The 12,163-nt window shown below is 40.3% G+C and overlaps 1 protein-coding gene across 9 annotated transcripts in view; it reads right to left on the bottom strand.

The window, feature by feature from the left end:
- Positions 1–12,163, bottom strand: part of ST7 (suppression of tumorigenicity 7) — a 202,524-nt gene that overhangs the window by 71,471 nt on the left and 118,890 nt on the right. For all 9 annotated transcript variants that reach the window (XR_010984030.2, XR_013623113.1, XR_013623114.1 and 6 more), the window contains exons 10-11: positions 10,444–10,516; positions 3,598–3,700 (exon numbers count right to left, since the gene is read on the bottom strand). Coding sequence is in view for 5 of the 9 variants with exons in the window: in XM_068113036.2 (XP_067969137.1) it covers positions 3,598–3,700; positions 10,444–10,516 (176 nt within the window). In the remaining 4 variants the exon portion in view is untranslated. The remainder of the gene's footprint in view (positions 1–3,597; positions 3,701–10,443; positions 10,517–12,163) is intronic.

Here is a 12,163-nt window from a genome sequence, read left to right as displayed (position 1 = left end):
ATATATGATGAAAAGAACATGTATATTTTAGAGCAATATCACAGTACATTTCCTACATGACGTTTTTTCAATTTTCAATTTCTCAAAACCTCTGGGTATACAACATTTCTGGTTTTCTTACTTGGTGCCAAGACATAAAGATTGCTTGGTTTTCCAACCCTCGAGCAGCCCATGTACAGCTGGCCATGGGCAAACACTTGTTCTGTGAAGTTCAGGCCTACAACCTTCATTGATTGCCCCTGCGCCTTGTTGATGGACATAGCAAAACATAGCCTGATGGGGAACTGAATCCTCTTGAAGGAGAATGAAAGGTCAGGTGGAATAAGTGGTGTCCTTGGAATGAATACTTTCTCTCCTCTGTATTGTCCTGAGAGGATGGTTGCCTCTAGGACATGCGGCATCATTTGCTGGATTGTCAATCGTGTTCCATTACACAGCTTTGGTGGATCAAGATTCCTTAGAAGCATGATTGGTGCTCCCACCTTGAGAATCAACCTGTGTGTTGGGAGTCCTTGAGGCTAAAGACTGTTGAGAAACTCAGTTGGGAAGTTTACTGCCTGATCTTCATCTGTCACTTTGTCAAGAGAATCATAATTTCTTTCATGACCGGGAAGTTGGTGGAGGAGCAAATTGTTGATCTCTTGAACAGCATTGTTCTTGGGGGCCAAAATGGCTCTTTCGGCAAGCCATGATGAGTCCTGGAACTGGGTCTCCATATTGGGAAAGACCTTTTTGATCAAGTCATCTTTTGTTTCAACAAACTGTCCAAATGGTAGAATTATTTGTTCTGATGCATCTTGAGGGTATAGGCCATTGCCAACTTTCAAAAGCTGGCTTGAGAACGCCCCTGCAGTGTTGTCACCAAGAAGGTGGACTCTCATGTTGGTATTCAGGGCAAGTCTTTTTGTCGTCCATTGTATAATTTAAATGAACATAAATGCAAATTTCGCATGTGGAAAAAGTAAGTACACCCCATGAAATGTTTTTTTAAATCTTTTAACATATGTGGACATATAAATATTTGATCTTCATTTAAACTATCTATAGATAAAGGTGATCTAATTAAACAAAAAACAATGAAAAATTGACTTTGCAATAATTTATTCAACAAAAAATTAACAGAGATGCCATTTCCTTCTGTGGAAAAAGTAAGTACACCCTTGGCTCTAATAGGTGGTATTGCCCCCTTTGGCAGAAACAACCTCAAGTAGGCGTTTCTTATAACTGTCTACCAGTCTCTGACATCGACTGGGAGAAATTTTTGCCCACGCCTCCATGCAGAATTCTTTCAGCTGTGCGATGTTTGAGGGGTTTCTTGCATGCACAGCTCGTTTCAAATCTACCCACATCTCGATGGGATTTAGATCCGGGCTTTGACTTGGCCATTCCAGAACCCTCCATTTCTTTCTTTTCAGCCATTCCTTGGTGGAGTTACTGGTATGTTTAGGGTCATTGTCATGATGCAAGGTCCACCTTCGGTTGAGCTTCAACTTTCCGACAGATGGCCTCACATTATCCTCAAGCACCCTCTGGTACAATGAAGAATTCATAGTGGATTATATGATGGTGAGCTGCCCAGGCCCTGATGCAGCAAAGCTGCCCCAAACCATAATATTTCCACCACCATGCTTTACAGTTGGTATCAGGTTCTTGTGGTCAAATGCTGTCTTTGGTTTTCGCCAAACATGTCTTCTGGTACTGTGGCCAAATAGCTCTACCTTTGACTCATCTGTCCAGAGCACATTGTTCCAGAAGTGCTGGTCTTTGCCTAGGTGTTCATTGGCAAACTTTAGTCTTGCCTTGATGTTCTTTCTGGACAGCAAAGGTTTCCTCCTGGCACACCTCCCATGTAGATCAAATTTGTGCAGCCTCTTTCTAATGGTAGACTCGTGCACTTTGACATCAACAGTGGCATGAGCTACCTGTAGGTCCCGTGATGACATTCTGGGGTACTTAGAGACTTCTTTCAGCATCTTGCGGTCTGCTCTCGGGCTGAACTTGCTGGGGCCGCCTGGCCTGAACAAGTTGGCAGTTGTTTGGAATCTTCTCCACTTGTAGATGATCTTCCGGACAGTCGAATGATTGATTTCAAATTATTTGGAGATCTTTTCAAATCCCATCCCAGACTCGTAGGCATCTATAACCTTCTTTCTGAAGGCCTCAGAGAGCTCTTTTGATCTCGGCATGGTGACGCCGCACACTTCAACAACAAAGAGCAAGCCAAACTAAATGTCTGAGGTTTAAATAAGACAGGTTACTCCAAGATCCTCTCCAACGATGTTCTAATCATTTGCACCTGAGCTGATGCACCTGATTCTAATATTAGGTATTTGAAGTAGTGATAAATGTAGGGGTGTACTTACTTTTTCCACATGCGAAATTTGCATTTATGTTTATTTAAATTATACAATGGACTACAAAATGTAAATGTTTTATGATATTTGTTATATTATATCACCTTTATCTATCAATATTGTTGAAATGAAGATCAAATAGCTATATGTTGAAATATGTTGAAAAAGTCAAAACTTTACATCGGATGTACTTACTTTTTCACGTGACTGTATATATATATATATATATATATATATATATATATATATATATATATATATATATATATATATATATATATATATATATATATATATATATATATATATACAGTGTGTGTGTATATATATATATATACAGTGTGTGTATGTATATATATATATATATATACACAAAGAATTAAGTTAAGCACCCCCCCCCGTTTTTTTACAACCTCGCACATTACAAGTTTGTTGTCGTCAAAACAGTGTAATATACCCATGATATTGCTATATTTTCTGGAGAAGTGATATTATGGTCACATAAAAACATAACAATCATGCCGTTTTCAATATTTTATTCTGAATAATTTAAGGTGAAATTTTTTGGGAATTTTAGGCATATTTTCACCTCAATTTAAGTATGGAGCTATAGGTCCATCACGGACAGTGTGGATGACGTTTATGTTTTCTAACGTACAGTCATTGTTCTGAGAAGACCTCTAGCGATCTTTGCGTCAATAACGTGTGTAGGACCCACGTGATCGGATCACTGACTCAACCAATCACTTTTTTTCACTTTGATCACTCAATTTCATCAATGGATAATTGCTAATGTCATACCAATCATTATTTGATCTCACATACCTTAGAATATATGCCAATGTATACATATACACAAAGAATATATATTAGGGGGTGCTTACCTTAATTCGTTGTGTAGGGGTGCTTAACTTAATTCTTTGTGTATATATATATATATATATATATATATATATATATATATATATATATATATATATATATATATACAGTGTGTGTGTGTATATATATATATATATACAGTGTGTGTGTGTATATATATATATATATATATATATATATATATATATATATATATACAATTATATATATATATACACACATACATACATACATATATATATATATATATATATATATATATATATATATAAAATAGACAATAAACGGTAACATGATAGCTGGCCAAAATTGCATTCATACTGGAATGAATCTCGTGAAAAAGGGGCACAAATAATCTTACCTTTGGCACATGAGGGTTGAACTCCACTGCCCTATGAATTGCCTCCACGGCATTCATCTCAGCTGTGCTCAACCCACGTTTGGAAGCCACTTCAGGTGAGAACCTACACGCAGAAACATCCAAATATTTTACCAACCTCGGTGACATAATGGTTGGACCATCCACTCTGAGTCTGGGAGGTAGGCAATTCTAACCAAGCCGAGTCACAAAAGACTTTTTTTTTCTAATGGTGCGTGCTGCTTTCTTGCTTGATGCCCAGCATTTCAAAAGGATAGAGCATGAACAAACAACCAGAAGTTGGTAATAATGGCACAGGCTTTGATAGGCCTAATGGCCTCCTCCTGCGTCAAAGTTACTTGTCAGGGAACTTGTATTATTATTATTATTATTATTGCTCTGCGCAGACAATACAAATGTTAAAACAAAGGAACACAAAGACACAGTATGGCAACCTGCTCTGCTTGCCTGTAGGTCACTGCCTGTAACATAAAAAGTTGACTTTATACCGTGGCTTTCATACTTCCACCACTCACACAGCAGTCAACACATTGCATTCAATTGGAGAACGCAATGCTTCAAAGGCAATGTTCTGGGTAAGTCTTGTTCCTCATCCCTATAACAACCTCTCTATTGCTCTGGAATACCTTTATTCCTTTCGGCACATAACCTCACACAATGTAGTACAATACCCTGTTCCAATTACAGGCAGACAGAAACTGCATCACTCTTTCAAGATGCAATTATTGATTAGATGCTGGTTTGACAAATGGAAAACGTCATTCAAATCTGGTAAATATCCTAGTCTCACCCTGTAACTCCAGAGGTATCAGAAAACAAACCTACCTAAATATTCTTCAAGGTCTGCCACTCAAAAAAGGTTAAGGTTCGTGAACTCAATCAGCCTCACCTTCATCAACGACCTCTCCTGGGTCGATCACATCAAAAAGTTGGCCTCCAGAGTAAAGCCGGCCTCCAGAACTACTTAAGTCTACAAAAGGTTTTTGTCCATAGATTAATGGAGAATTGCTCTCCCCTATGGGCTGGTTCCCCAGCATCTAATCTGTCTCTCCTGTAATTTGTGGAATTTCCAACATTCAACATTATTTGCATCAGTCAAATTGAGGCCAAATTACAAGATTTGTTACTCTCACAATGCAGACAGGTTGGTGGCTTCTCCATTTTATTTTTACTGCCTCTCCTCCAGTGGAGTTCCCTCTCCTGCTTCAGCCCTATGACCCTGCTCACCAACGCCAGGATGTACGAGTTCTTACAGTAACCCCCTTCTAATTACAGCACACCTCAACTATTTTATTCCATTTTTGTCCAATTTGTGGAACCACCTTCCTGAGGCTATACAATCCCACTCTTTTCTCCAGAGTTTCAAGTAAGCGGTGCACCACGACCTCGTCTTGTTCACCATCACAATGCAAAATCTTTTCTTCCCCTATTAAAGGGTTGTTAGGGTTTTTCTGTTAATTTCTGTTAAAGAGAAAGAGAAAGAGAAAGAGAAAGAGAAAGAGAGAAAGAGAAAGATAAAGATAAAGAGAAAGGGAAAGAGAAAGAGAAAGAGAAAAAGAGAGAGAGAGAAAGAGAAAGAGAAAGGAAAGAGAAAGAGAAAGACTTTGACTTTTACATCCTTTTATTACAAAAATATCAAAAAGTATATTTTGTAAAAGTATAAATAAAACCATTTCACAAATCATTTCACAAATCAAATGTAAAGAACAAGCAAAACCATTTTAAAGGGAACATTTACATGAAGACCATTAATACACATCAAGAAAAGAAACAAGAAAATAATAGAGTGTTTTGTTCCTCACAAAAATTCATATTATGTTCGAGGAGTGATCAATCTGTGATCAACACACCATTTTGCACATAGCAAAGCGCATTATTCAATGCCCATATCTATCTATAATTCCAGTAATCTCTGTGTGTATGTTTGTATGTTTGTATGTTTGTATGTCTGTGACCGCTGTTTCTCGACAACCACGGGTCCGATATACTTTAAACTTGCCAGGTATATTGCTGGGGACCCGAGGATGTGCCTTTTCAAGGTTTCATATTAATCGGAGAAGTAGTTACCGAGCTATGTCCAAAAAACGATTCAACCAATCAGAGAGCAGCGAGCTATCACGTGTGCCGAACGTGGCGAACAGACTCTGCCTCGGACGGCACATTTGAGAGCGTATTCATTTATTTCACGTTGGAAAACTATGTTGCCGTTAAACTATGTTTTAAAACTAATAAAAACTAATTTGCGATTCATCGCTTCACATTTGCGACAGTGAAGACTTCACTTCCGGCAGCCAATCACAGAACGCGTTGTTGCGAGCCCGAGAGCCTGCGCCATTACGGTTCGTAATTCGATTTCTTCCGGAGAAAATAATAATTTCTCGATTTCTTATGCGCATTATTTCTCCCAATTCAGTCAGAGCGAAGGGCGGAAGCGAAGAGCGTTGTTTTTTTTGTTTACGGGCGTACGGGCGGGGTAGAGCGTACGGGTAGCGTTTTTTTTTTTTTTTGGCAAGGAACGGGCACCCACGTACGGGCATGCCCTAGTACTTTTAAAGATCAGTACTTTATCCATAGATGTATAGAAACAAAATTCCATTTTAATACGGGCAGATACAAGTCCTTTAAAACAGGCCGGGAGGTTATCTGCACAATCATCTTAAAGGATTTTCAATTTGCATTTTTCTCGTGCGATATATTGATTTCTTTGCCATGGCAACGAGAAAGTTTGCAAGAACCACTTCTATTGGGTGTGTGTTGGAGACAAAGCCAAAAATAAAAGAATTTAAGGTAAAGTTTAAAGAAAGCTTAGTGCACATTTCATGAAGCAAAACAAATAAAGGAATCAAGCGTGCACATTCAACATAAGCATGTGACAAGGTCTCAAGAGCACCACAGAAGGGACACTGGTCAGATATTTAAGGAGAAAAAGCATGTAAGAGCTTATTAGTGGGTAATACCCAATGTGCCAACCTCCACGACAGGTCGGCAGTTTTCTTCGGAATAAGTACATGATAATAGGCTTTCCAGTTAGGTTGGAAGGGGTATTCTGTAGGTAAGCAATTGTGCCACTTCCTCAACTGCCACATTCCGAAGGAGGGCCGGATCGCTTTGACGCAGGCCTGGTATATAACACGATTTTCCAGACCTGCAGATCCAAAACGTATTTTTGGTAAATATTTTATTATTGTACCAGAATTCATTACAGTGGGGGTGAGTTCTAAATTTGGGAAACAGAGGCTTGGTTCGCAAACATTTGGGCCATCACCAGTGCGAGGAGATTGCTCCCAGTGCACCTTAACTCTGCGGTATATGTTAAGTATTTCACATAGTGCAGCAGATATTATGCGGTTGGACCGCATGCCAACTTTATTCGCAAGTGCTGCAGCACTTAACCATCTCTTGTTGTCAATCATTAGATCAGCAACGCTGTGGACACCATTCTGAACAAAATAATCAATAAAGGAGCGTTCCGTTCTTATTCCTTTGAAAAGAGAGTTGTAGAAAAGAGGCTCACTGAAAAACATCTCTGGTGTAGGAAACATAATCACGGTCGACCATGAAAACACACCAAGCATTTAAAATTATATTGTAAAATGGTGGAAGCAAGGACAGATCAATACATTTCATGTTCATTAGGAATAGACCAGATGAATAGTCTAGCATGCCGGCTTGACAGAGGAGGAGGAGAGCAGTGGACCTCCAGGCTAGGTCTGATGGACCATAGAGAAGCCGCCAGATTGAGGCGATGCCAAATGCCATTGCCCTGCATACGATGTCCACAAGACCATGCCCGCCTTCCTCTAAGGGAAGATTCAAGATCTCTGGACGAAGCCAATGTTTTCCACTCCAGTAGAAGTTCATTATTGTCTTCTGTATATTCAGCAGAAAGTGTTCAGGAGGTGGAATGGCTTTGATTCTGTGCCACAGTATAGATGCTGCTAGATTGTTGATGACCAGGACTCATCCCCGGTATGAAAGCAAAGCCAGCAACCCTTTCCATTTCCGCAGCTTTTGTTCAAGAGAGTCAGTGAGACCCTCCCAATTTTTCGCTTGTGTTGCTGCATCACCGATGAAAACACCAAGGTACTTCATTCCGTTGAGGGACCAGGTGAGGTGTTTCGGAAGGACAGGCATAGGCAGCTGGCATGGGCCGATTCCACATCTCCTGGCACTTGTTCCAGTTCACCAAAGCTGAAGAAGCTAAACCATAATAGTCAAAGCAGTCCACCAGTTTCTTGATCTCATCGCTATTATTTACGATGACACAAATATCGTCAGCATATGCAGAGACTTTCACAGGTCTTGTGAGCACATTTCTGCATCCGGTTAAGATGCTGCGGACTTTGATTAAAAGAGGCTCAATGGTTAAAGAGTACAGAATACCGGATAAAGGACATCCCTGACGGATACCCCTTCCAACCTTTACAGGTGAAGTCAGTTCAGAGTTTACACTGAGTATTGAGGAGATGCCATTATAGAGCAGTTTTACCATGGAGAGGAAAACAGGACCAAGTCCAAAACACTCAAGGACCTTGAAAAGATATACATGACTTACACGGTCAAAAGCCTTCTCTTGGTCAAGCACAATCAAACCAAGATTGTCATTTTTTATTTTACACACATCCCAAAGATCTCTTAATAAAAAAATGTTATCGTGTATCTGTCGGTTAGGGATACAAAAAGACTGATCACTTTGAATCAACGACTCTAGAAGTGGGGCAATGCGTCGAGCTAGAACTTTAGAAAATATTTTATAATCTGAAGTTAGAAGAGAGATTGGACGCTAATTATCAATGAGCTGAGGGTCTCCTTTCTTAGGTTATAAACTAATTACTGCTCTTCGGCAGCTCATCGGCAAGTCACCACAACGTAATGAACTATTAAAGACCTCCAATAGTTCTGGGCCTAATAAGGGCCAAAAGGATTTATAAAACTCTATTGGGAGGCCGTCCAATCCAGGAGATTTACCCGTAGGTAAAGAAGCAAGGGAAAGTGTAAGCTCTTCCAAGGAAAGTAAGGAGCCAAGCTGATCCCTTTGAGCAGCACTTAGCATGGGTAAGTCAGATGTGAAATAACTTATTGAGCCATCGTCAACATCATTTGCCATAAACAAGCCTGAAAAGAAGTTATAAACCTCCCTCAATATATTATCTTGTGACGTCACAGTGTTACCAGTTGAGAGCTTTAAGGTTTCAATTTGCCTTTGATTGGTAGTCTTTTTATCAAAATGGAAAAAAAATTTGGTCGGTGCATCTAAATTATATAGCTGATCCATCCGTAGACGGACCATCCGTAGACGGACCATCCACCTTACAATTTGAATGTTCACACATTGTTGGCAACATCTGCATTCCAAGGAATCCAGGAATTCACCATAAAGTGGCATAAGACAGTTTAACAATGAATGGAAAGAGCCAAGTTTGGTCCAGCTACAATCAGCAAATCCTAACTACACAAAATGATAAAGTTCATAGAGCAGAACACTTATTGATGGGACACCCTGCCTGTGAAGCAGCAGTGTGACGTTTATAGTTGGGTTAAGAATTAAACCCAGACTAGACAGATCAAAGGTAAATACACTACCTCTGAGAAATTTTGATAGCACTCAAAGAAGGTTGGTCAAATCAATAAAGCCATTAGCCTGACCCTGTAGTTTTTTTTTTGTTTGTTTTTTTTTTTTTTTTTTGTATACAAGATCGAGGCTCGTGAAAGAGCTAACATTAATCACACAAAAAGACAAACCGACACACAAAACACAAAAAACAAGGGGAGCGGCAGACAAGATGGGGAGAGAGGGGGAAGGACACAAACACAACATTTGAGAGCAGGGACATCGGGAGGACTTGGGGGGAGGTGGGAGAGGAATAAAACATATGAACACTGCAAGGACTCTGGGGTGAATTACCGGGGGTAGAAAAGATCAAGGTTTTCGATGGGGGAAGATAAGAGATGGTGGTGAACAGCTGTTTTAAAGACCTGGAGGGAAGAGTGGGATTGAAGGGAGTGGGGGAGTTTGTTCCAGAGGCGGGAGAAAAGGGGAATGAAAGAGTGAAGGTGAGCAGAGAGCCTAGACTTTGGCAGTTTAACCATAAGAGGGTTGCAGGCAGATCTTGTGCGACCTGAAGGAATATTGGGGGGACAGAGCACAGAGAGAGCTGGGGGAGCAAGGCCGGAGAGGAGTCGGTAGAAGACAGAAAGACCACCAACCTGCCTGCGGTGAGTGAGTGAAAGGCCCTCGGAGTTGACTACATCGCAGGAGATTCCAATGATTCTGAAAGCTTTGGCCTCTGATTCACACAAATTCTGAAAGTTTTACAGGTTTATAAATTTTGACAATAAATTTTCACACAAATATATCATCAATTCTGTTACCATGCACATAGGCCTTGTTCCATTATTGTCCTAAATATAGCTAGAAATTCAATCAAAAGCTTACAGATTGTCGTATACAATCTAACTGTGTTCATAAAGGAAAAAAAATAATTGATTGCTCCCTTATCTTCCCAATCTTTCTCCAATTTGTAGTTATTCTAAATTTGCCTCATTTTCCATTCCACACAAACATAAGTTCAAAAACCATTTTCAGGATTCCAGAAAAGTATCATCCACATGCTCCAATTTTTATTTTGACAAGTGTAGTCTGGTCTTTAAAAAGTTGAAGTAGGCGTGAGTTTCACGTGGCTAGTGTGATAACACCGACAATGCATTTCAAGTTTAAAAAGAAAGATACAAAAGCAAGATCGTTGATGTTTAGATTTCATTCTGAAATGTTTTGTTTCCATTGAACAATGATTCTTCAACAAATTATTTCTTCAAAAACAAACTTACTTGTCACATACTGATCTGGCTTTAAGCAATGCTGCTGTGTAGCAAATTGTAGCAGACTTGGGCAGGCTGATGTCTAGGAAGAGAAATAAAAACAAAAATGAAAATTTATGTGATATATTTAATCACTCAGTGAAACGGCATCAGATGGTGATGTTTGGTTAGTATTTAATAAGTCGTGAAAGTACATTTGGTCACAACCTTGGAAAAGGTAAACAGAAGACATCAACTCCATTCCACATTCCAAAAACAATAGTGCAATAAAAAAAAATTACGCAAACAATCAATACCATAAAAAGAGATTATACAGATGTATCTCGTTACAAAAATTATGTGATATGAGTGTCCATTATGCTTCGGGGTCAATTATGCGATATGAGCGTTAAGGTGACTGAGGAGTCGTGTTACATCGATTAAATACGCCATCCGTTATCTTTGTCTTTGATTGCATTTTACTTCCCGTTTCTCCATTCCCATTATATAAATTTGCTTCCCATGTTCCTAATCCCATTATATTTTTTAAGGTGATTGCTTTAAAATGAGTTGCTGTGTATTTTAGGTATGGTTCCATCCTTCACAACAGCATTCACCACCCACTTGGGCGTCTTGGGAGAGAACTCTCCTATGGTCTCGTGTTGCCCGTTAGGAAGACTGAGTCCGTTAAAATACGGTACAGGGTATCTCAAAAGTCTTTTTTTTTTCTTTTTTTGTATACAGAGTCGAGGCTCGTGAAAGAGCTAACATTTATCAAACAAACAAATCAAACAAACAAGCAAACAAAGTATATAAAAAGGGGAGCGGTCGAAAAGATGGGGAGAGCAGGGGAGGAAGCACACAAACAAAACATTTGAGAGCAGGGACATCAGGAGATGTGTGGGAGGGAGAGGGCCTGGAGGGGGGGGGGCAGGATAGGCATAAAGCGCAAGGACACCAAGGACTTCCAGGAAAGAAGTCGGCACCTCAAAAAAGTGGATTTGGGGTGAAATTAGCGGGGGTAGAAAAGATCAAGGTTTTGGATTGGGGAAGACAATAGATGGTGGTGAACAGCCGTTTTAAAGTCCTGGAGGGAGGAGTGGGATTGAAGAGAGTGAGGGAGTTTGTTCCAGAGGCGGGAGAAAAGAGGAATGAAGGAGTGAAGGTGAGCAGAGAGTCTTGATTTTGGCAGTTTAACCATAAGAGGGTTGCAGGCAGATCTTGTGCGACCTGTAGGAATATTTGGGGGACAGAGCCCAGAGAGAGCTGGGGGAGCAAGGCCGGAGAAGAGTCGGTAGAAGACGGAAAGACCACCAACCTGCCTGCGGTGAGTAAGTGAAAGGCCCTCGGAGATAGCGTCATCGCGGGAGATTCCAACGATTTTGAACGCTTTGGTTTCAACAGCGTGAAGAAGAGCTAGGTGTGAGGCAGGAGCACCAGCCCAGAGGGGAGAGCAGTACTCCTTTGAGCTGCAGATGAAAGCCTTGTATGTGGTGAGAAGCTCAGGTGTGCCAAGGAAGGACTTCGCACGACGGAGGATGCCCAGTCGGCGACTGGCTTTGGAGGCCAGCTTGGAAATGTGGTTTTCCCAGGAAAGATCATGGCAGATAGTGAGACCCAAAAGCTTGAGTGACAGAACTTCTTGGAGAGGATTATTCAGAAAGTAGATGGAAGGGTTGTCCAGTCGGTCTTTTCGGAGAGACATCGTAAGAGTGTGAGATTTGTCAGGATTGAAAGACATGTTCTACTT

This window comes from Myxine glutinosa, chromosome 4 (genome assembly GCF_964187855.1).
Source record: "Myxine glutinosa chromosome 4, kmMyxGlut1.1, whole genome shotgun sequence".
Lineage (NCBI taxonomy): Eukaryota > Metazoa > Chordata > Myxini > Myxiniformes > Myxinidae > Myxine > Myxine glutinosa.
The sequence above is the reverse complement of the archived record's forward strand: the minus strand, read 5'-3'. Positions and strand labels throughout refer to the sequence as shown.